The sequence below is a fragment of the Mytilus edulis genome, chromosome 14, assembly GCF_963676685.1.
Source record: "Mytilus edulis chromosome 14, xbMytEdul2.2, whole genome shotgun sequence".
In the NCBI taxonomy this organism is placed as follows: Eukaryota; Metazoa; Mollusca; class Bivalvia; order Mytilida; family Mytilidae; genus Mytilus; species Mytilus edulis.
In genome coordinates this window covers 60,520,416-60,547,080 of record NC_092357.1, presented here as the reverse complement: position 1 = coordinate 60,547,080, position 26,665 = coordinate 60,520,416, and the positions used below count along the sequence as shown (strand labels likewise).

Genomic DNA, 26,665 nt, shown 5'->3' with positions numbered 1-26,665 from the left:
TTGCTTTGCATTTTTATAATCATAGTCTTTTGTTGCTAATGCGTACATTAGTAACGTACATTTATTGTGTACACACTGTCAACAATATATTTTTTAACACTGGATATTCCATTGAAAAAAAGTAAATTAAAATTTGAGACAAAGACTTAAACGGTCCATACTGATTTTTGATAATATTGTTTTGGCTCCGTCATGTGGATGTTTTTAAATTTGAGTTCAATTTCTGCTTTAAATATAAAACTTAGACTGAATTTAGTTCTCTAAAATCAGATTGCATTTAATTGATATTTTCAAACGTCATTCCAACTTTTATTCGGTTCTATAAAAGTAAATAAATGTATACCTCCTAATACGGTCAAACTCGTTGGTTCGCTGTTTCCTGTTCCAACAATATTTACAGCAAAGCATATGTAGTCTCCGGAATCCTCTGCAGTAACATGCAGTATAGTCAATGACGGGTCAGTTACCTTTGAGCCATAAACACCGGGACTATCGGATGTTATATTTAATACTGTTTCATTATAGATGTGTTGCCAGTATACATGGGTGTGGTTTGGGGAAGAAACTATCATGCATTCTAGAGTCACATTGAATCCATACGTGGTGTTATATGCTGCATGTTTAATTGTTACAGTTGGAATCTCTGTAGGAAGAAAAAGCGAAAGGCAGTTAATGCAAATGGATTCCATTATGTTTGTTTATATATCAATATTTGGTAGACATTTGTATTATCCCTCCCACATAATTTCACTTTTAATTAAATGATAAGGCGTGCAGTTAAAGTACATTTTGTTGATACACACCCATCTTGCTTTGCATTTTTATAATCATAGTCTTTTGTTGCTAATGCGTACATTAGTAACGTACATTTATTGTGTACACACTGTCAACAATATATTTTTAACACTGGATATTCCATTGAAAAAAAGTAAATTAAAATTTGAGACAAAGACTTAAACGGTCCATACTGATTTTTCATAATATTGTCTTGGCTCCGTCATGTGGATTTTTTAAAATTTGAGTTCAATTTCTGCTTTAAATATAAAACTTAGACTGAATTTTAGTTCTCTAAAATCAGATTGCATTTAATTGATATTTTCAAACGTCATTCCAACTTTTATTCGGTTCTATGAAAGTAAATAAATGTATACCTCCTAATACGGTCAAACTCGTTGGTTCGCTGTTTCCTGTTCCAACAATATTTACAGCAAAGCATATGTAGTCTCCGGAATCCTCTGCAGTAACATGCAGTATAGTCAATGACGGGTCAGTTACCTTTGAGCCATAAACACCGGGACTATCGGATGTTATATTTAATACTGTTTCATTATAGATGTGTTGCCAGTATACATGGGTGTGGTTTGGGGAAGAAACTATCATGCATTCTAGAGTCACATTGAATCCATACGTGGTGTTATATGCTGCATGTTTAATTGTTACAGTTGGAATCTCTGTAGGAAGAAAAAGCGAAAGGCAGTTAATGCAAAGGGATTCCATTATGTTTGTTTATATATCAATATTTGGTAGACATTTGTATTATCCCTCCCACATAATTTCACTTTTAATTAAATGATAAGGCGTGCAGTTAAAGTACATTTTGTTGATACACACCCATCTTGCTTTGCATTTTTATAATCATAGCCTTTTGTTGCTAATGCGTACATTAGTAACGTACATTTATTGTGTACACACTGTCAACAATATATTTTTAACACTGGATATTCCATTGAAAAGAAGTAAATTAAAATTTGAGACAAAGACTTAAACGGTCCATACTGATTTTTCATAATATTGTCTTGGCTCCGTCATGTGGATTTTTTAAAATTTGAGTTCAATTTCTGCTTTAAATATAAAACTTAGACTGAATTTTAGTTCTCTAAAATCAGATTGCATTTAATTGATATTTTCAAACGTCATTCCAACTTTTATTCGGTTCTATGAAAGTAAATAAATGTATACCTCCTAATACGGTCAAACTCGTTGGTTCGCTGTTTCCTGTTCCAACAATATTTACAGCAAAGCATATGTAGTCTCCGGAATCCTTTGCAGTAACATGCAGTATAGTCAATGACGGGTCAGTTACCTTTGAGCCATAAACACCGGGACTATCGGATGTTATATTTAATACTGTTTCATTATAGATGTGTTGCCAGTATACATGGGTGTGGTTTGGGGAAGAAACTATCATGCATTCTAGAGTCACATTGAATCCATACGTGGTGTTATATGCTGCATGTTTAATTGTTACAGTTGGAATCTCTGTAGGAAGAAAAAGCGAAAGGCAGTTAATGCAAATGGATTCCATTATGTTTGTTTATATATCAATATTTGGTAGACATTTGTATTATCCCTCCCACATAATTTCACTTCTAATTAAATGATAAGGCGTGCAGTTAAAGTACATTTTGTTGATACACACCCATCTTGCTTTGCATTTTTATAATCATAGCCTTTTGTTGCTAATGCGTACATTAGTAACGTACATTTATTGTGTACACACTGTCAACAATATATTTTTAACACTGGATATTCCATTGAAAAAAGGTAATTAAAACTTGAAACAAAGACTTAAACGGTCCATACTGATTTTTGATAATATTGTTTTGGCTCCCTCATGTGGATTTTTTTTTAAATTTGAGTTCAATTTCTGCTTTAAATATAAAACTTGGACTGAATTTAGTTCTCTAAAATCAGATTGCATTTAATTGATATTTTCAAACGTCATTCCAACTTTTATTCGGTTCTATGAAAGTAAATAAATGTATACCTCCTAATACGGTCAAACTCGTTGGTTCGCTGTTTCCTGTTCCAACAATATTTACAGCAAAGCATATGTAGTCTCCGGAATCCTCTGCAGTAACATGCAGTATAGTCAATGACGGGTCAGTTACCTTTGAGCCATAAACACCGGGACTATCGGATGTTATATTTAATACTGTTTCATTATAGATGTGTTGCCAGTATACATGGGTGTGGTTTGGGGAAGAAACTATCATGCATTCTAGAGTCACATTTAATCCATACGTGGTGTTATATGCTGCATGTTTAATTGTTACAGTTGGAATCTCTGTAGGAAGAAAAAGCGAAAGGCAGTTAATGCAAAGGGATTCCATTATGTTTGTTTATATATCAATATTTGGTAGACATTTGTATTATCCCTCCCACATAATTTCACTTCTAATTAAATGATAAGGCGTGCAGTTAAAGTACATTTTGTTGATACACACCCATCTTGCTTTGCATTTTTATAATCATAGCCTTTTGTTGCTAATGCGTACATTAGTAACGTACATTTATTGTGTACACACTGTCAACAATATATTTTTAACACTGGATATTCCATTGAAAAAAGGTAATTAAAACTTGAAACAAAGACTTAAACGGTCCATACTGATTTTTGATAATATTGTTTTGGCTCCGTCATGTGGATGTTTTTAAATTTGAGTTCAATTTCTGCTTTAAATATAAAACTTAGACTGAATTTAGTTCTTTGAAATCAGATTGCATTTAATTGATATTTTCAAACGTCATTCCAACTTTTATTCGGTTCTATGAAAGTAAATAAATGTATACCTCCTAATACGGTCAAACTCGTTGGTTCGCTGTTTCCTGTTCCAACAATATTTACAGCAAAGCATATGTAGTCTCCGGAATCCTCTGCAGTAACATGCAGTATAGTCAATGACGGGTCAGTTACCTTTGAGCCATAAACACCGGGACTATCGGATGTTATATTTAATACTGTTTCATTATAGATGTGTTGCCAGTATACATGGGTGTGGTTTGGGGAAGAAACTATCATGCATTCTAGAGTCACATTGAATCCATACGTGGTGTTATATGCTGCATGTTTAATTGTTACAGTTGGAATCTCTGTAGGAAGAAAAAGCGAAAGGCAGTTAATGCAAAGGGATTCCATTATGTTTGTTTATATATCAATATTTGGTAGACATTTGTATTATCCCTCCCACATAATTTCACTTTTAATTAAATGATAAGGCGTGCAGTTAAAGTACATTTTGTTGATACACACCCATCTTGCTTTGCATTTTTATAATCATAGTCTTTTGTTGCTAATGCGTACATTAGTAACGTACATTTATTGTGTACACACTGTCAACAATATATTTTTTAACGCTGGATATTCCATTGAAAAAAAGTAAATTAAAATTTGAGACAAAGACTTAAACGGTCCATACTGATTTTTGATAATATTGTTTTGGCTCCGTCATGTGGATTTTTTTAAATTTGAGTTCAATTTCTGCCATAAATATATAACTTAGACTGAATTTAGTTCTCTAAAATCAGATTGCATTTAATTGATATTTTCAAACGTCATTCCAACTTTTATTCGGTTCTATGAAAGTAAATAAATGTATACCTCCTAATACGGTCAAACTCGTTGGTTCGCTGTTTCCTGTTCCAACAATATTTACAGCAAAGCATATGTAGTCTCCGGAATCCTCTGCAGTAACATGCAGTATAGTCAATGACGGGTCAGTTACCTTTGAGCCATAAACACCGGGACTATCGGATGTTATATTTAATACTGTTTCATTATAGATGTGTTGCCAGTATACATGGGTGTGGTTTGGGGAAGAAACTATCATGCATTCTAGAGTCACATTGAATCCATACGTGGTGTTATATGCTGCATGTTTAATTGTTACAGTTGGAATCTCTGTAGGAAGAAAAAGCGAAAGGCAGTTAATGCAAAGGGATTCCATTATGTTTGTTTATATATCAATATTTGGTAGACATTTGTATTATCCCTCCCACATAATTTCACTTTTAATTAAATGATAAGGCGTGCAGTTAAAGTACATTTTGTTGATACACACCCATCTTGCTTTGCATTTTTATAATCATAGTCTTTTGTTGCTAATACGTACATTAGTAACGTACATTTATTGTGTACACACTGTCAACAATATATTTTTAACACTGGATATTCCATTGAAAAAAAGTAAATTAAAATTTGAGACAAAGACTTAAACGGTCCATACTGATTTTTGATAATATTGTTTTGGCTCCGTCATGTGGATTTTTTAAAATTTGAGTTCAATTTCTGCTTTAAATATAAAACTTAGACTGAATTTAGTTCTCTAAAATCAGATTGCATTTAATTGATATTTTCAAACGTCATTCCAACTTTTATTCGGTTCTATGAAAGTAAATAAATGTATACCTCCTAATACGGTCAAACTCGTTGGTTCGCTGTTTCCTGTTCCAACAATATTTACAGCAAAGCATATGTAGTCTCCGGAATCCTCTGCAGTAACATGCAGTATAGTCAATGACGGGTCAGTTACCTTTGAGCCATAAACACCGGGACTTTCGGATGTTATATTTAATACTGTTTCATTATAGATATGTTGCCAGTATACATGGGTGTGGTTTGGGGAAGAAACTATCATGCATTCTAGAGTCACATTGAATCCATACGTGGTGTTATATGCTGCATGTTTAATTGTTACAGTTGGAATCTCTGTAGGAAGAAAAAGCGAAAGGCAGTTAATGCAAAGGAATTCCATTATGTTTGTTTATATATCAATATTTGGTAGACATTTGTATTATCCCTCCCACATAATTTCACTTTTAATTAAATGATAAGGCGTGCAGTTAAAATACATTTTGTTGATACACACCCATCTTGCTTTGCATTTTTATAATCATAGTCTTTTGTTGCTAATGCGTACATTAGTAACGTACACTTATTGTGTACACACTGTCAACAATATATTTTTAACACTGGATATTCCATTGAAAAAAAGTAAATTAAAATTTGAGACAAAGACTTAAACGGTCCTTACTGATTTTTGATAATATTGTTTTGGCTCCGTCATGTGGATTTTTTTAAATTTGAGTTCAATTTCTGCTTTAAATATAAAACTTGGACTGAATTTAGTTCTCTAAAATCAGATTGCATTTAATTGATATTTTCAAACGTCATTCCAACTTTTATTCGGTTCTATGAAAGTAAATAAATGTATACCTCCTAATACGGTCAAACTCGTTGGTTCGCTGTTTCCTGTTCCAACAATATTTACAGCAAAGCATATGTAGTCTCCGGAATCCTCTGCAGTAACATGCAGTATAGTCAATGACGGGTCAGTTACCTTTGAGCCATAAACACCGGGACTATCGGATGTTATATTTAATACTGTTTCATTATAGATGTGTTGCCAGTATACATGGGTGTGGTTTGGGGAAGAAACTATCATGCATTCTAGAGTCACATTGAATCCATACGTGGTGTTATATGCTGCATGTTTAATTGTTACAGTTGGAATCTCTGTAGGAAGAAAAAGCGAAAGGCAGTTAATGCAAAGGGATTCCATTATGTTTGTTTATATATCAATATTTGGTAGACATTTGTATTATCCCTCCCACATAATTTCACTTTTAATTAAATGATAAGGCGTGCAGTTAAAGTACATTTTGTTGATACACACCCATCTTGCTTTGCATTTTTATAATCATAGTCTTTTGTTGCTAATACGTACATTAGTAACGTACATTTATTGTGTACACACTGTCAACAATATATTTTTAACACTGGATATTCCATTGAAAAAAAGTAAATTAAAATTTGAGACAAAGACTTAAACGGTCCATACTGATTTTTGATAATATTGTTTTGGCTCCGTCATGTGGATTTTTTTTAATTTGAGTTCAATTTCTGCTTTAAATATAAAACTTAGACTGAATTTAGTTCTCTAAAATCAGATTGCATTTAATTGATATTTTCAAACGTCATTCCAACTTTTATTCGGTTCTATGAAAGTAAATAAATGTATACCTCCTAATACGGTCAAACTCGTTGGTTCGCTGTTTCCTGTTCCAACAATATTTACAGCAAAGCATATGTAGTCTCCGGAATCCTCTGCAGTAACATGCAGTATAGTCAATGACGGGTCAGTTACCTTTGAGCCATAAACACCGGGACTTTCGGATGTTATATTTAATACTGTTTCATTATAGATGTGTTGCCAGTATACATGGGTGTGGTTTGGGGAAGAAACTATCATGCATTCTAGAGTCACATTGAATCCATACGTGGTGTTATATGCTGCATGTTTAATTGTTACAGTTGGAATCTCTGTAGGAAGAAAAAGCGAAAGGCAGTTAATGCAAAGGGATTCCATTATGTTTGTTTATATATCAATATTTGGTAGACATTTGTATTATCCCTCCCACATAATTTCACTTTTAATTAAATGATAAGGCGTGCAGTTAAAGTACATTTTGTTGATACACACCCATCTTGCTTTGCATTTTTATAATCATAGTCTTTTGTTGCTAATACGTACATTAGTAACGTACATTTATTGTGTACACACTGTCAACAATATATTTTTAACACTGGATATTCCATTGAAAAAAAGTAAATTAAAATTTGAGACAAAGACTTAAACGGTCCATACTGATTTTTGATAATATTGTTTTGGCTCCGTTATGTGGATTTTTTTAAATTTGAGTTCAATTTCTGCTTTAAATATAAAACTTAGACTGAATTTAGTTCTCTAAAATCAGATTGCATTTAATTGATATTTTCAAACGTCATTCCAACTTTTATTCGGTTCTATGAAAGTAAATAAATGTATACCTCCTAATACGGTCAAACTCGTTGGTTCGCTGTTTCCTGTTCCAACAATATTTACAGCAAAGCATATGTAGTCTCCGGAATCCTCTGCAGTAACATGCAGTATAGTCAATGACGGGTCAGTTACCTTTGAGCCATAAACACCGGGACTTTCGGATGTTATATTTAATACTGTTTCATTATAGATATGTTGCCAGTATACATGGGTGTGGTTTGGGGAAGAAACTATCATGCATTCTATAGTCACATTGAATCCATACGTGGTGTTATATGCTGCATGTTTAATTGTTACAGTTGGAATCTCTGTAGGAAGAAAAAGAGAAAGGCAGTTAATGCAAAGGGAATCCATTATGTTTGTTTATATATCAATATTTGGTAGACATTTGTATTATCCCTCCCACATAATTTCACTTCTAATTAAAAATATAAGGCGTGCAGTTAAAGTACATTTTGTTGAAACACACCCATCTTGCTTTGCATTTTTATAATCATAGTCTTTTGTTGCTAATGCGTATATTAGTAACGTACATTTATTGCGTACACACTGTCAACAATATATTTTTAACACTGGATATTCCATTGAAAAAAAGTAAATTAAAACTTGAGACAAAGACGTAAACGGTCCATACTGATTTTTGATAATATTGTTTTGGCTCCGTCATGTGGATTTTTTGAAATTTGAGTTCAATTTCTGCTTTAAATATAAAACTTAGACTGAAATTAGTTCTCTAAAATCAGATTGCATTTTATTGATATTTACAAACGTCATTCCAACTTTTATTCGGTTCTATGAAAGTAAATAAATGTATACCTCCTAATACGGTCAAACTCGTTGGTTCGCTGTTTCCTGTTCCAACAATATTAACAGCAAAGCATATGTAGTCTCCGGAATCCTCTATAGTAACATGCAGTATAGTCAATGACGGGTCAGTTACTTTTGAGCCATAAACACCGGGACTATCGGATGTTATATTTAATACTGTTTCATTATAGATATGTTGCCAGTATACATGGGTGTGGTTTGGGGAAGAAACTATCATGCATTCTAGAGTCACATTGTATCCATACGTGGTGTTATATGCTGCATGTTTAATTGTTACAGTTGGAATCTCTGAAGGAAGAAAAAGCGAAAGGCAGTTAATGCAAAGGGATTCCATTATGTTTGTTTATATATCAATATTTGGTACTCAATTGTATTATCCCTCCCACATAGTTTCACTTCTAATTAAATGATAAGGCGTGCAGTTAAAGTACATTTTGTTGATACACACCCATCTTGCTTTGCATTTTTATAATCATAGTTATTTGTTGCAAATGCGTACATTAGTAACGTACATTATTTTGTACACACTGTCAACAATATATTTCTAACACTGGATATTCCATTGAAAAAAAGTAAATTAAAACTTGGGACAAAGACTTAAACGGTCAATACTGATTTTTGATAATATTGTTTTGGCTCCGTCATGTGGATTTTTTTAAATTTGAGTTCAATTTCTGCTTTAAATATAAAACTTAGACTGAATTTAGTTCTCTAAAATCAGATTGCATTTAATTGATATTTTCAAACGTCATTCCAACTTTTATTCGGTTCTATGAAAGTAAAAAAATGTATACCTCCTAATACGGTCAAACTCGTTGGTTCGCTGTTTCCTGTTCCAACAATATTAACAGGAAAGCATATGTAGTCTCCGGAAACCTCTGCAGTAACATGCAGTATAGACAATGACGGGTCAGTTACCTTTGAGCCATAAACACCGGGACTATCGGATGTTATATTTAATACTGTTTTATTATAGATATGTTGCCAGTATACATGGATGTGCTTTGGGAAAGAAACTATCATGCATTCTAGTGGTGTTATATGCTTCATTTGTAATTGTTACAGTTGGCATATCTTTAGGAAAAAAAAGCGAAAGGGATTAAACAATGTTTTTTTACGCATCAATGATTGGTAGACATTTTTATTATCCCTCTCACATAATTTCACGTCTAATTGATTAGTCATATGATATTTTGAAATGATATTTTATTCACTTTATCAATGCTGTTTCATTATGTTATAGTTTTAATTATCGCAGTCTACCATTTTTTAAAAGCTATAATTATAATAGTAGTTTAACTCTGACAGATCCAATGATCATCAATTATTTTACATATACATTAGAATCATTACCTTTTGTTTTGTACATAAGCACGCTATAAATGGTTTCTGTTTCTGATAAAAGGACGTTTGGCTCTTTCTTGTTCAATTTATCAATCCTAAGTATTTGATGAAAATTCGAAAAGTAGATGTAGTTATTGTCATTGTCAATGCCGTGTTCACTGTTACTTGAATTTCCATCATATACATAAGAAACATTATAACTATTAATGTCTGCTGATTTCAAATCACCAGTATCGTATTCAATCCAGTAGATATAATCTAAATTCGTATCTGCAAAAATTAATTAAACCATGATTTTTTTTGAAAAATACGTCATTTAATAATTAAGTAAAGATTGAGATAATTCGAGAAATATTGTGTGAAATAACACTGGCCGCATATGGTATCGGGTTTTTCTTATTGTCGAAGGTTATACGGTTACCTTTATATGCTAATACCAACGTTGTTTGTACAGTTGAGTTGTCTCATAGGCGATTACTCCGCAACTCCTTAGTACTCAATAGTTCAAGAAATCTTATGTGGAATAAAATCGGCCGCAGTGAAAATAAAACTAAACGAGGATGGCTAAACAACAAAAACCGCCGGCATTTTTAATATTGGAAAGAAGCTAACAGTAGTAACAAAAGTTCCTCTAAGGGAAATTAGAGTGGACGAGGAGCACGACCCAGGTCAGATGCTAGGTCAGAACTTAAATGACGCTTCCTCGGTACTCGGAGGATAAAATTCATAAATTTAATAATGGTACAATTATGATGATCGTTCTATGTATTGCTTAAGAATAAAGACTTTACAGTTCAGACAATATAATAATAATCTTGTTTTCATATCTGTTAATAAACATATCAAGATGTAAATATTTGATAATAACATATGCGTAACACTCTTGACATTTTTGGTTTTAAAAATCTTAAAAAGGCAGTTACAAATGAGTCTGTTGAAGATGAATCAAGCCCAGGGTACAAAATGATAGACTTGTTTCCTTCACAGTGTTTTAAAAATCATCTCTTGTCGAATGATAACGGTCATAATACATTGATAGAAACAAAACGAATATATGTAAGTACCCCATTATACTTAAATGTATTTCTCCTCGAGGTTTACATCGCCAGTTTTGAGGGTGTAGAAATAGATTTTTCAACGTTTCACTATATAGCGGAAAAATCCTGTCTTAAAGTTTCTATAATATTTTGTATGGGTCAATGATGTATGATTTGATAGGTCAGGTGATTTAATGTTAAGTTATCTTTCAATCAGTTTAATTGAGGTCTGGAGCTGGCTTGTCAGTTAACTGCTAGTAGTCTGTTGTTATTTATGTATTATTGTCATTTTATTTATTTTCTTTTGTTACATCTTTTGACATCAGACTCGGACTTCTCTTGAACTGAATTTTAATGTGCGTATTGTTATTCTTTTACTTTTCTACATTGGCTAGAGGTATAGGGGGAGGGTTGAGATCTCATAAACACGTTTAACCCCGCCGCAATTTTGCGCCTGTCCCAAGTCAGGAGCCTCTGGCCTTTGTTAGTCTTGTATGATTTTAAATTTTAGTTTCTTGTGTATAATTCGGAGTTTAGTATGACGTCCATTATCACTGTACTATTATGCATATTTTAGGGGCCAGCTGAAGGACACCTACGGGTGCGGGAATCCTCGCTACATTGAAGACCCATTGGTTGCCTTCGGCTGTTGTTTGCTCTATGGTCGGGTGGTTGTCGCTTTGACATATTCACCATTTCCTTTCTCAATTTTAATTTGTTTTTCGCGGGTTGTTGAAAAATTGTCTAGATGGTAATTCTAGCCGTAGACATAGTACAGTTGAAACTTCTTTTTTTTGTATAAAAAATTGTCTTTTTATCTAATCATGGTCATGATGAAGTACGGCATCATTACCCAAAAACGGTTCTTCCATTGCTCCGTGACGGAGGTTTCCAAACTATATATATATATATAAGTTTTTTTTCCTGAACGGCGAGTGCCCGTTTATGACGGGTATTCAAAATATAATATTCAACAACATTTGGAATGTTCTTGGAAGTTAATATATATTTATTACTATTGTTGCCGGAAGTATAATATTTGGTTCACAAAGTTGTGTGTCAAATTACTTAGTATATATACTATTACTGTGTTATATATGATGTTTGCATATGTATATGAAATTATTGTATTGTTGTATTGAATTATAAAATTTATTAAATGCTAGCTCTAGTCTGTCTGCAGGGCAAAATGCTAATTGTGGTGAGTCTAATTTAGGTTATTGTGTAATTAGGACCAATGTGTCTATACGATAGCCGTTTTATCACCGTGGTTGTCACTAGTAAAATTATCTGCACGACTGCACTCTCTGTCATTAAACATTACTTAGAACTTGTAGTATACAATGTGCGCTTGAATCACATATCAAATAATTTGATTTTTTGATTTCGGAGACTGAATACGACGATCGTTCTCGATATTCTTACGACCGGAAGTCCTGTTCGAGTACAATTTTTGAAATTGAATATACCAGTCGTTATAAAAATTACGTATCGCACGGAATAATATGTTGCCCAAATTTTTCTTTTCTGGTAAATTTTACACTTTATTTCACGTCGTACGCCAAATGTTTTTAAAATATCAAATACATATGAAACAAGTAAATTTTGAAATAAAAATAAAAATTTGATCAATGAAGACTAATCAAAATGAAACATATTTAACTTAAAAAAACAAATAAAATGTTTTCGGAAAGGAGTAGGTCCGGTAAGGACCGATTTTGGCCTCAAATTTCAGGTTCATCTGACGAAAGATTTTGACCACTTTTTAAACACTTTAAAAGTGTCTATTTCATTTCAATCAATTAGTTTATGTGAAAGATTTTTACTGATTTAGTCATTAAAAACGATCCAATTCAAGCTCAAATATAAAAAATCTACCAAATATGCCGAAAAATGTCACTTTTCAGATGGTTTTGGTCAAAAACGAAAGTGGCCGCATCCGTGTTCATCATCAACCTTTATATATATTATGTATTATCATAAAATACAACTTACATTTCAATATTAAGGATGAACACGAATGCGGCCACTTTCGTTTTAACTGAAAACTGTCTAAAATTTAACTAAAATGCTAGAATTGTGAAGATTTCAGTAAATTAGCATGACTTTATGGTGCTAGTACCCGATATATGTGCATTGTTATGTCAAAAACAGCCCATATTTATGTAGCAGAAGCAATCTACTGTCCAATAAATAACTAAAAGTTTACATTTCAACAACTTTGTAAAACTGCTATATTTTGGGGCCAAAAGGGGGTCTTACTGAACCTAATTCTTTGTAAATCACAATACAAAAAATATATTTGTATTCATACCAATACTCAAGTCACTGACATAACCGATACCGTTTGCTATGATGGTTTCTTGATAAGTTCCATTCATTTCAAATCTTCCTATTGTCCCAATGACTGTTCCAAAATATATCCACCTACAAACATTGAAAATAATTGATAAGAAATACATAATAATGACGCAACAATCTAATTGCACATGACCTCAGTGTTTCAAATCAATATATATGTAGGATTAAACACTTTTTTGTGAAGCCCCGGTTTAAACATACATAAACTCTAGAAAAAATGTGTTTAATCCCTATAATTCTTTAGCTAAATAATCGCGATTCTTAATTTTTGTTTTGTGTAAACGCTTCTATGATAACCATCAAACTTGTGTCAGATCTAAGAAGTATTCACTTTCTAAAATCCATAAATATTCGAAAAATGCCACTGAAATAAAAAAATAAAATAGCACCTACCTCTAAAACTTAATTTTAATAAGATATTATTTGATTTTGAGGGCGTACAAGTAACAAAATAAAGTTTCCAATGAAAGATTGTTTTCGTATGACGTCGTGTTTTGACATGACGTATATAATTCGCCCAATCATTCATGAAATTTCGCGGAATTTTATTTGAATCTGAATTTTATACATTTTCGGAGCCTTAGTGCATTAATATTTATGCCTTTTTTGTTATACAATATGTACTAGAATAGACACAACTGTTATACATTTGTTTTTAATCTCAATTTGCTGAAAAACCCTGAATCCCTGCAAGCTTGTGTATCGCGAATGAATAAATTACAAAAGTAGTTTCAGAAACATGGTTTATCGAAGTGTAAACTAAGAGAAAAAAGTTATTGACTAATCCAATTCAAGTATTTATAGATATGCAAATCATATAAGAATTATTAAACATTGTTCAGTGTCAAAGCAGGTGTAAAGACGAAATAATTTATGTATTTGTTTTCCGTTTTATGAATTAAAACTGTGCCAACAAACTGTGAAAATGATACCCGTTTATTGTGGACTAATATTTGATGGAACTCTATCTTGGATTATAATGTTTGTACATGATGTATATTTTTTCATGGAAAGGGTTGATTAACTCTTCATGCGTTAAAAAAACAACCAAATAAATCTAGACTGTTTATTATAGGATTTTTCTTTCAATTTCTGATCTCTATGACAAGGAACAGTACTTTTCTTATATGTATCTACTTTTGTATATAGTCATTTCTCCATTTTGATCAACTTTAGTGTGAGTTGTGCAGAATTGCTTAAGCAGTATTAAGATCACAAACCTATTGATCAAATCAAGTGATATAGTCCAAGGAGATTTTTCATTTATAAGAACTACTGGATTCGTTCCGTCAAAATTACACCTTCTGATTCGTCTAGATGATGAAAAGGTTTCTGTCCAATATACATGGTAGTCTACTGGGTCAATAGCCACACCTACTGGGTAATGTTCAGTAACTATAACTGTCTCCAAAGTTATATTTTCAACAAAAGTATAATTAAATCTGTTGAAATGCACAAACATAATTGAAGTTTAGGTGATTTTTATTGGAATTTTCAACTACAGATCTTGTTGAAATGAGCGAATTAGTTATCGACATTGTTTAAACTCTAACAAGAACAGTAACAACACTCGTTGTTAAACCAATACTAGTTGTTACTGGTTTTTCCAAAGTTATATTCTTGCAGAAAAGCAATTTTATATAATGTTATATATCACATTCCCTTCTTATATATTGCATTTTGTTTAAACATCACCAATATTTGTGTATAGACCACACATAACATCATATATCTTAAAGGTAATACGTGTGTGTATTTTTCTATTGCGGGGTATGTGCATCATTCCGCAAACCAGAAATGACCAACTGTTTTTGTTCGGGTTTGTGTTGCTCATCATTTGTTTTTTTGTGTTGCTGTTTTGTAATATTGTTTGTTTATTCGTCGATTTTATTTTTTCTAGGCATTGTCAGTTTGATTTCGACTTAAGCAATAAGCTATAATTCGACGGGTATTGCATAATCTGTATGTAAAATGTATCTGGAATATCAGTAAACCTTAAAATAAGACAAGTGAAGGCAACAAAAGTATACCACTGTTAAATAGTTATACGTCAATTAATTTCGTAAATTTTACGGACGCCATCACGAGTTGGTTGACCGTTATGGAATAACCGTTTCACAAATGATATCGGATATGTTCCTTACGTCGTAACTACAATCCCCTTCCCTTTCATGAATATGACCTACCGAATTAGACTATTTACCGGATTTGTAATCACATAAGCAACACGACGGGTGCCACATGTGGAGCAGGATCTGCTTACCCTTTCCGGAGCACCTGAGATCAACCCTAGTTTTTGGTGGGGTTCGTGTTGTTTATTTTTTAGTTTTCTATGTTGTGTCATGTGTACTATTTTGTTTCTGTTTGTCTTTTTCATTTTTAGCCATGGCGTTGTCAGTTTGTTTTAGATTTATGAGTTTGACTGTCCCTTAGGTATCTTTCGTCCCTCTTTTAAGCAAGAGAGAAAAATTAGGGTTACAGACTTACACCAAGTGAAAGATATCAGATAATAGAAGAAACACTGAACTGCTACAAAACAAACGCCAACGTCATATTCTACAATTAAACATTCCAATTATATATGTCATGTAATCTTATGTTTAATTAAAACAAAATACATGTATTGCTTATTTTTTACTCTTCCACCACTGATTTGAAATTATACATGTATATTTAAACTTGGTTCAATGTAGAATGGTCTGCGTCATACCTTAATATGTCGTTTTTATAATATCTTGAGAAGTAAACAAAGCCATGTATGTAATCATAATCCATTGAAAACACATAATGAACTCCACTAGCGAGGACAGTCACATTACCACTGTCGAGATCAAGTTCTTTGATATCATCCGAGGTAGAAAAAAGAAGGGTATTTTGACTACCTACAAAAACAAAAATATCCGCCTTATTACAGATTGAGTTAAGTCGGCTTCATATCTTGACTTGCATCTAGAAATTGACAATGAGGGTCGGTTGAAAACAAAACTTTACGACAAAAGAGATGATTTCAGCTTTCCAATTGTGAACTTTCCATTTCTAAGTAGCAACATTCCAGCAGCACCTGCATACGGAGTATATATATCCCAATTGATACGATATTCCCGTGCTTGCATTTTCTATCATAAATTTCTTGATAGAGGGTTGCTGCTCACAAGGAAGCTATTAAGCCAAGAGTTTCGAATGGTGAAGTATAAATCATCCCTTCGTAAATTTTACGGACGCCATCACGAGATGGTTGACCGTTATGGAATAACCGTTTCTCAAATGATATCGGATATGTTCCTTACGTCGTAATTACAACCCCTTTCCCTTTCATGAATGTGACCTACCGAATAAGACTATTTACCGGATTTGATATCACATAAGCAACATGACGGGTGCCACATGTGGAGCAGGATCTGCTTACCCTTCCGGAGCACCTGAGATCACCCCTAGTTCTTAGTGGGGTTCGTGTTGATTATTCTTTGGTTTTCTATGTTGTGTCATGTGTACTATTGTTTGTCTTTTTCATTTTTAGCCATGGCGTTGTCAGTTTGTTTTTGATTTATGAGTTTGACTATCCCTTTGGTATCTTTCGTCCCTCTTTCAAGGGGTAAAAGTACCAAGTGGTCAATCAAATAATAATACAAAAAAAAAAAAGCAACGCCTTAAAAATGATTACATAAAAAGCAAATATTGAGTATGCGATCCGGTCAACCCAGTCTAAAACTAATTAATGTAAGATACATGTATGCTTTTATTAACAATATAAATTCGCATGTAAAAACTTTGTCAGAAAAAAATCCAATGTTGATGTAAATTCAAATTCGCATGCAACAATTCTGTTCAGTTTTCAAAAAAAGACTTCAAACTCAAATGTTGTTCGAAGTTTAGGAAACTGAATACTATTTCATGTATCGACTGTACCTCTCGTTAGATGTACATTTTACTTATAGGTGAGCCACATGTTATTAAATTACACCTTATTGGTGTTGCTGGTTTTAATTGACATAAAAGTGCCTATTAAACAGGTATGAGTAAGTAAGTAGTAAATTGTCCGGGTTTTAATTTACTGTTGGTTTGTTTGAATCCTTTAAACGTTAATTAGAAATTTGACTTTCATTCAACATTTCAGTCATCTAGGGCATCCCTGATGAGACATTACATTTGGCACAGTTATTTATATTATGGTAATGTTATTATTTTCTTAAAATTAATTTTTTATTCTCTTAATTATGTTTGGCTTTTGTCTTTCGGTCATGAATTTTATTTGCTTAGTTTACTGTTTTAAATGAAAATGATCAGCTGTAGGTATTGATTTCTTAGTTTAATTTCTTACTTGAACCAAGAACAGATAATGTAACAATTGTATTCCACAATAGTTTGGTTATCCTCCTCATACTAGTCTGTTGTAGCGTGTTGCCTAACTGTGCTTCTTTGGTTCTTCTTCATACCACTCTTCAAAAGAGATGAAACTATCTGAATACGAATTATTAATAAATAGTGTTTATAATAGTTCGATTACATTAACACAATTAGTAAGACATGAATACAAGGACTGACAAACGACAAACGAACATTTGACATATACATTTATAAGCTTTGTATCATTAAGGATTATTATGTGACTGGATTATACATTGTAGGATAGACGAAATTATGTCAGCAAAGACTTAACTATATACCGAACAAAATGCATTTGAACAACGTAATTACAAATATTGCAATATAACAAATGCTATAACTAACACTTGAAGAATTGTATTTGTCCGAAATAATTTTTATATTTACCTACATTTATACGCATAATGTTTTTATTTCCAAGCACCTTCAATTACTTCAAAAAGAAAATAGAAACACAAAATCCATTCAAAGTCAATCTAGTTTGAATGACTTGACACTTTAGTTTTTTTAAAAACTTTTAAAGATAATCAAATATATATTTCGTCATGAGTATTTTAATTAGTTATATAGAAATACGGAATTACCCACAGAACGAATATATAATTTTATAAACATGACTGAAGACCATATCATTTCGGGGAAAATCAATTTAAAATTTCGTCATACATTACCTATTCTTTGTTTTCTATTATTCACCTTTTTAAAACAATACATTTACAATTACAATAGAAATACCTAATGAACTTAAAAACATACGAATATAAAAAACAAATAAATCAGTTATCACTACACACGTTGCGCAATAATATGTACACATTATTTTAAAGGTAATCTTTTATATATGTACAATGTTCACACATGATATAAATCAACAGCAACAAAACTCGGAATTAGATATTAGAAATATTTTAAATAGTGACAGACATGTCATAAAAGGACAAAATGCGAACCATTCCAGAAGTTTTATTGTCAGAATAAAATTGAGAATGGAAATGGGGAATGTGCCAAAGAGACAACAACCCGACCATAGAAAAAACAACAGCAGAAGGTCACTAACAGGTCTTCAATGTAGCGAGACATTCCCGCACCCGGAGGCGTCCTTTAGCTGGCCCCTAAACAAATATGTACTAGTTCAGTGATAATGAACGCCATACTAATTTCCGAATTGTACACAAGAAACTAAAATTAAAAAAATACAAGACTAACAAAGGCCAGAGGCTCCTGACTTGGGACAGGCGCAAAAATGTTTGTTTTCGGAAATTCCTCTTTTATTTTTTTATCATTTAAATATGCATATATTGGTGATTTTGAATCTGTTAAAAGTTTGAATTTTCTACCCTGTATACCACTTTGCCTCATATTTATTTTAAGAAAAATATACACACCCAATTAAGTGGGCATTTAAAAAGTCAGAATGCAAATACATATGTTTAAACTCTATAAGGTCACTTTTTAGTAGCAACAAACAAAAGAACTTGTCAATTGGACATGCTTTTATACTATACCTGCACTTGATTTTTTACTTGATAACATTTTTGTTCGCTTTGGAGATTCTGCATATCGTCAAGTTATTGGAATTCCAATGTGCACTACTTATTGTGAACCTGTGTTTGTATTGTTATTAGTTCCAATTTATGACTAAGTTCAGCAATGACCCATCGAAACAAAATTTGATACAATAATTTAACAATACTTTTAGATATTTGAATGATATATTGGCTCTCAATAATGACGACTTCAGTATGTATACTAATGAAATGTACCCTGCTGAATTTACTTTCAATAAAGCTAATACTAACAATGACCACTTGCCTTTCCTCGATCTTGATATCTATATCATTAACTGGAAGCTTAATAAAAAAATTTATGATAAAAGAGATGATTTTTCATTTCCTATTGTTAATGATCCATTTTTAGATGGTGACGTTCCCTTGTCATCATCTTACGGTGTTTGTATATCTAAACTTGTACGATTAGATTTTAGCGAGAGAAATTTATGTATTACTGAAAAATTAATACACCAGGGTTTTCGATATCACAAACTAGTCAAAACATTTACTAAAGTTTATCATCGGTATAAGGAAGTCATTCGTAAATATAACTCAACATGCAGACATATTATACGTTCCGGTTTTTCACATCCAATCTTTTATGGTAATATTTTTTACAAAGCACTAAAATATCATTATTCACCTCAAAAGCTCAAAAAACCTTTACACATGTTTTGGCTTTGATATTGATTCACTTATAGGGTCTTTGCATCGCAATTAAACACATTTATTCTAAAATCAGTTGTTGTCATGACACGGGTTTGTTCTTCTCATATTCTTATATATTTCATGATGTTATAATACTAAACTCCTACATTTGTCCTAATAGGAGGGATTGTGCCTGATGTGCATATGATGAAGACATAATCTTTCTATCAGTTTAATTGAGGTTTGGAGCTGGCATGTCAGTAACTGCTAGTAGTCTGTTGTTATATATGTATTATTGTCATTTTGTTTATTTTCTTTTGTTTCATATTCTGACATCGGACTCGGACTTCCCTTAAACTGAATTTTACCGTTCGTATTGTTGTGCGTTTGTTTTTTCTACATTGGCTAGAGGTATAGGGTTAGTGGTGAAATTTCAAAAACATGTATAACCGCGCCGCAAGTTTGCGCTTGTCATAAGTCGGTAGCCTCTGGCCTTTGTTAATCTTGTATGATTTTTAATTTTAGTTTCTTGTGAATAATTAGGAGTTTAGTATGACGTCCATTATCACTAAACAAGTATACATATTTGTACCAACCAATGAGAAAGTCCGTTTCTAAAGAGAAACTACAAGTAACAAATCAGGAAGATTTACAAGTCTAGAATGAAATAGTTCCACAATATTCAAAAGTTATCTAGTGACATAAGTCTTAATTGACACTTGTGGATTCTTTTAGCTATTGTTCAATATATTCTGCCGCACCCTCAATTTTGTATGATGAATTGTCATATTAAAGACAAGGTCGCATTACATCTGAATATACCGATATCAGTTGTTGTTGCCACACATTTGTTAATTTATTTTGTTATTCTAATAATCAAATAGCAAATTTCATGTGGTACAGTGTATATCAATTTCGGTTTTATTTGTCGTTCAGGATCCCATTTTAGTATTTTTAAACCGATGGGAATACACATTTTTCATCTAATCTTTATCTGCGTATTGAAAGAAAGGTTTGCATTGTGTATTTTTCTGACTTACATTCTTTATTGTTTCCAAGAACGAGCATATGGTCGTTTTCTAATATTTTATGTAACGTATATGAGCTTTTATTTTTCGGACTAGGACGGTTTGACTCTAAAGCAGGGGGTTAGTTCTGTAATTTTCTTTAAGTACTTACGGCCATTGCTTGATGCGGTAAATCATTAGTGAAACATGTTTAATTTGTGTTTATTCTTCCGTCTTCTACAGTTATTAAGTTTTCTCAATGGATTTCAAATACATGTTACTCTATGAATTCTTAGTAAGTCGACTGCTATGGATCAACATGAGAGGTTAACGAGGAGTAACAGATGTAAATCGATGAAATAAGAATTATACTTGTTTAATTTAATGCATTTGTTCATTAAGCAATAATACCCGTTAAAATTGCACTTCTTTGACGATAACAAAAACCGTTAAATAAGTATTATTTCAGTAATTATACAATATTTTCCGTATTACCTATAAATTGTTAACTAAATAAAAAAAATCTGCATGCCTCTTGACTATTGAAGATACTTTAAGAAATACATACCAAGACAAGAAACGATGTGTCATTACGACTTCACACTTATTTCAAATGGTGACGAATTCAGTGGTGAAAAACAATGTAATTTGAAAAGTATTTAAAGTCAACATGCAATAGTTTTAAATAGTTTGATGAAATCCGCTTCTTTTTGGACATTTAAACATACAATTGTAAGAAATGTGAGTAAAGTTTAAATTGTCACTTGTGATTAAATGATGAGATTTCGACTTACTTCCGAACATGTCTTCTTCCTTAATCACTTTAACATGTTTACTACACACATTTTAGAGACTTTTGTAAAAATCCTAAAAAGAGTATTCTCAAGACCTAAAGCTATATCTGCCTCATTTTAAAGTTATTCCATGTTAAAGACTTTTTGAATTTTGAGGAAACAAATTTACACACAATATGAAAAACAAAGATGTACACATGTATACTGGATCTTGCTATTGTTGTGCACTTTTAATTGTTAATCCTTCCACGAACCAGTTTAAAATAATTTCACTGTTGATAAACAGGTAATCTGATGCGTGACTAAAAGTCTTTAAAGGATACCAACATAAACAAGGACTATATCAGCTAGGCATGCCACTGTGTTTCTTTTTTTTAAATGCTGTATTTGATTACGTTACGAATAATTCAACCATTTTCTTTTTTTAATCTAACTGTTATCATATAACATCGGGATATTTCATATCAGTGTGTACACATTTAAGAAGATGGTTTAAAACTTTGCCTAACAATTACTGTCAAGCGATATTTGTTGACCATTACTTGCATGGAAGTGCATATAAATATTCTATACTTTCTAAAACATTTTATTCTATAATTAAATCAATACATCTTACTTCAAACGCATCAAGAAAGAACCCCGTGTCCATGTCAGATCATGGAAATTTTTATAAACAATCAAACGTTTATTCCTCTACCAGGAAATAGCGATTTAAAAATAGAAAACATTTTCCTTACAGGGAAAACAATCTACATTACTACGCATAAGTCATGCACTAACAGTTTGAGAAACAAAACCAGAGATAATATTTAATTATAGTGGTAATCAATCGTATGACTTAAACAGATTTGTTTTGTTTAAATTTTGACAAAATATTTTCTTAGACAAAAGTATAAAAAACAATCTATTTGAAGATCGAAATTTATAAGAGTTATTAAATATAAACACTAACTTTCATAATTGAGATGCTTCCTCTTAATAATAGTATGTGATTAAAATGTCCAGCTAGTTGTTTTAATGGCATACGATACAGTTACAGGGGAGGTAATGACGTTGTCAAACTACGACATATCGGGAAAGATGCATTTTTCGACTGATTTTTATCATTTAAATTGATTTAATTTGAAAACGAGAGCATGCACCCCTAATTTTCAAAACGACATTTTGTTTCATTTTGCAGGGAGATTATGTGGACCAAATTTGATAAAACTGTAAATAGTGCAATTTTTTTTTCAATTCATCACCATTTGATAAATATGATAAATATGAGTTATTTCTGAATAAAAAATGCATAAGTTTTTAGGATTCTTATAAAATACAGAAATTATAAATTATTTAACAAAAAACAATTTGTGATTATCTTTTAAAACAAAAAAGTTAAGGTTTTCTTTCGCAAGGGAAAATACGACCACAAATCTGAATTTTGAGCAAATATACACAATTTAAACCTCATTTAACCCAAAAAGCAGCACATGAAGGTATATTTTTTATTACATATTTGATTTAATCAGGCAAATAATAGCCTATATGGAAAATTTTTATCAAAATGTAAATATGGGATCAAAACTGTATCGCATGCCCTTAAAGAGTTAAATCCATATGGTGTTCAGTACCACCTTACAGATTCTTGAAGTTAATATTACATATTACGCAATGATTTGCAATTGCCAAATTTTTATAAATGACAGTCTGTTCATGAATAAAAGTAATTAACTCTGAAACATTGAGATACATAGTTTAGCTATCATGTTGACGAAATGCTAGAAAATTGCAAATTCACCAATACAGTGTTAAAACAAACAATATACATATCACATTTAGCAGAAACAACATTTAAGATACATTCATATTAGAATATTTATTGATACAATATTATTAACTACACTCTTACATGTACCGTACTTCTTTTGTTCAAATGTTTTTTCTCTCGTTTTGTTAAATAGATGCAACTCTTTCAAACACTTCTATATTTCACACGCTAATCATACATACAATAAAAATGTATTTACTAACAATTAATCTTGTTGCGTGCGAATTTTAGTTTGTTTCACTGACACTGCTATAGTTTTAGTCTTTGTCTCTGATTGATAGTGACTTTAATATTTATTTAATTTAGAAATAACTGTTTTGTTGTGAGAAGAACGACAACTCTTGTTCAAAATATGGAACAACAGTTTTATTGATAGTGTATTAACATAGCTATTTTTTTTAATTTTTATACAATATATTGAGAGTTCCAAACACATATTGTGTAAACAATTTCATCATTGTCCTATTGGATATGAACTTTTAAAGCCCTGCATAAGTGTGTGTGTGTGTTGTCTATTAAATTATTAATCGAACTGTAGGACAAAGATTAAAGGTTAAGAAATTTGAAATACTGACAATTAAAAAAAAAATAATTAGAAAACTATTTTGTTTTCACTTTGTCTTTTTAGCCAATGATAAGTCTCGAATGTTCTACAATAAAACCATGAATTAAAAAAGTAAGACCTTGGAAAAAGAAATAGAATAACACATCTTGTCAACAACCAAACAGAAAATGAATTTAGATATCGTCTTTTTTCGTTAAATTTCACTTAATGTCTTTAATTTTCAGAAATGTTTAAAGATCGGATGCATACTTTTGTATACTTTAGAAATTGGCCGGATATCGATTTATCCTGGTTTCCTTTTCATTGAATATCTGAATACTAACATTGACATTACCACTAATTTTTCTTTAAAATCATCTTTGATAATTAGTCATGCAGGATTGTCAAAATGTTTGTTTATTTTAACTCGTATCTGATTAAATCCTTAATGGGGCTCTAGCTATGAGATATATAAAAAATCATATATATTATTTTTTTGGCTTAATTAATAATGGAATGAAATAGTGAAATAAAAATTCGCTTTTAGCAGCAAGTATGGTTCAATTTTGTCAAACTAAGCTAATTGATTAGAACTATTCCCTTGCAAGTAAATAAATCGACCTCATTGCATCCGTATTCATGTGAACTCCAATTGAACCCCTTAGCTTGAGATGGATAACACGTGAATTGTCTATATTGAAAGTGAAGCAAAGGTAAATCATTTGATTGACTGATTCGATCCACAAAAAATCATTCATATAAGGTAAAAACGATGATAAACATTTATTTTTCATCGATAATATACAATTAAATTTCCCTCAGTTGAGTTTGTTACCCGGATTTTTTTTCACAATCGATTTATGAATTTTCCATCAGCGATATACTACTGTTGCTTTTATCTAGAAAAATCCAACAGCACGAGTTTGCTTAATCTATTTATATCTATATTCATGTTTACATCGCTTATATGGTCATTGGATGACCTTAGAGGTCAACTCGATGTTTGATTAAATGGCGTCTAAACTAAAATATACACGGAACGAAACTACGTATGTTCATGCCAGTGCCCTGTTATTGTTTTTTAGACTTTTTATAGATATAGGAAGATGTGGTGTGAGTGCCAATGGGACAACTCTCCATCCAAAACACAATATATAAAAGTAAACCATTATAGGTCAATGTACGGCCTTCAACAGTTTCAATAGTTTGGACAAATGTTTTACATTGTTATAAATCAAATATTAGAATTTGATTAAAATAAGTGAACATGAATTTGACAGCTTGTGCCCCTTTAAAGAAAATATACCATATGGACATTCAAACTCGTAAGTCGAAAATAAACTGACAAAGCAGTTGCCAAATAAGAAAGAGACGAACAGACACTCAGTAGTACACAATACACAACATAGAAAACTAAAGACTGAGCAACACGAACGCTATTGGTTATCTCAGCTATAGTACGCAGATCCTGATCCACATGTTTCACCCGTCGTGTAACTCATGTAAGTACAAATCTGGTAATACGATTAATTTGGTAGGTCACTTCCAGGACAATACAACGGGATTGTAGTTACGACTAGGAGTTTTATAGCTTCCTGATTACCAGCAAACTTCTAACATACTTAATATTTTTTTCAATATTCATCGCACTAGATTTGTGGTCTTTCTTCATTGTATCGATTTTTTGTAAAACGTTTTCTGGCCTTGATTATAAATCTAGAAATCAACCCGAAGTCTTGACATTTATATTGACATTCAAACGAATAGTTCGTTGCATTTTGAATGGTTACAACAACAATTAAATACAGTGGTCCATATTTCTAATCAGCATTAGAAAAAAGTCATGGGACAACCGACGTAATTTCGTTTTGTACGGACACTTGGGGTGTCAACAAAAAGTTTAATGCGTACTGGAATAGTGTGACCTATAGTTTAAAAAGAAAAGACCCAGGAAATTGTTCCGTGCTTCTTAAATAACCCGACAAGGATATGCATACCTATCATTAGAAGTCAAATACAATAACTTGAATTTTGTATGAACCTATGTTTCACCCAGCTCTCAGGGGCCTTTATTTGCGAGTTTTCTCAAAAGGTTCAACTACAGTACCACTAGCCTGTGGACACTGCGGTATAAGTTCACAATCACACTATGACTCCAATCACAATTGAGTAGGATTGTCAGTTTCTAGCCTTAGGTCGATGCTTCTCCCAGAGCATCCGTCATCCTTCACGAACATTCAATCGCCCGGAAAATTCTGTAAAATTCCAATCAATCATTTAATATCTCTCTTTTTCGTCATATTATAATTTTTTGTCTGCCTTATTATAGTTTGCTTCGTTAATGGTAGTAGAACACATGAATCACATAATTCCAAGTAAAAAATATCTTCTCACGTTGGCGCTTTCTCGAATGCCTTTTTATTACCAATATCATTATTAGTAAATTTTCATAAACTTAGATTATAACGATAGGCGAAAGGTTATTTAAATTAAGAAATTGAGAACACTGCCTATTTGTCTTCACTTATATGTAATGGTTCTAAAGTAAAATGTTCAATATTGCTTAGATGTGGTTGCAACAATGATAAAAGTACAATGATGGCGTATAGCAATGTGAACTTTTATTCATTTGTCTGTGCGTCTTTTTTTATTTTGAGCCATGGCGTTGTCAGTTTATTTTCGGTCTATGAGTTTGACTGTCCCTCGGGTATCTTTCATCTCTCTTTTGAAGTGTTATGCTTATCTTATAAATACATTA

At 31.8% G+C, this 26,665-nt stretch overlaps 1 protein-coding gene across 1 annotated transcript in view; it reads right to left on the bottom strand.

Annotated features, from left to right (window-relative positions):
* Positions 1-17,550, bottom strand: part of LOC139504355 (hemicentin-1-like) — a 35,030-nt gene extending 17,480 nt beyond the window's left edge. Inside the window, exons 1-17 of the mRNA XM_071294429.1 lie at positions 17,490-17,550; positions 15,882-16,053; positions 14,392-14,613; positions 13,125-13,237; positions 9,939-10,043; positions 9,224-9,391; positions 8,418-8,717; positions 7,610-7,909; positions 6,803-7,102; positions 5,996-6,295; positions 5,189-5,488; positions 4,382-4,681; positions 3,574-3,873; positions 2,768-3,067; positions 1,960-2,259; positions 1,152-1,451; positions 344-643 (exon numbers count right to left, since the gene is read on the bottom strand). Of these exons, the coding sequence (XP_071150530.1) occupies positions 344-643; positions 1,152-1,451; positions 1,960-2,259; positions 2,768-3,067; positions 3,574-3,873; positions 4,382-4,681; positions 5,189-5,488; positions 5,996-6,295; positions 6,803-7,102; positions 7,610-7,909; positions 8,418-8,717; positions 9,224-9,391; positions 9,939-10,043; positions 13,125-13,237; positions 14,392-14,613; positions 15,882-16,053; positions 17,490-17,550 (4,141 nt within the window). The remainder of the gene's footprint in view (positions 1-343; positions 644-1,151; positions 1,452-1,959; positions 2,260-2,767; positions 3,068-3,573; positions 3,874-4,381; positions 4,682-5,188; positions 5,489-5,995; positions 6,296-6,802; positions 7,103-7,609; positions 7,910-8,417; positions 8,718-9,223; positions 9,392-9,938; positions 10,044-13,124; positions 13,238-14,391; positions 14,614-15,881; positions 16,054-17,489) is intronic.
* Between the last annotated feature and the right edge of the window lie 9,115 nt (positions 17,551-26,665).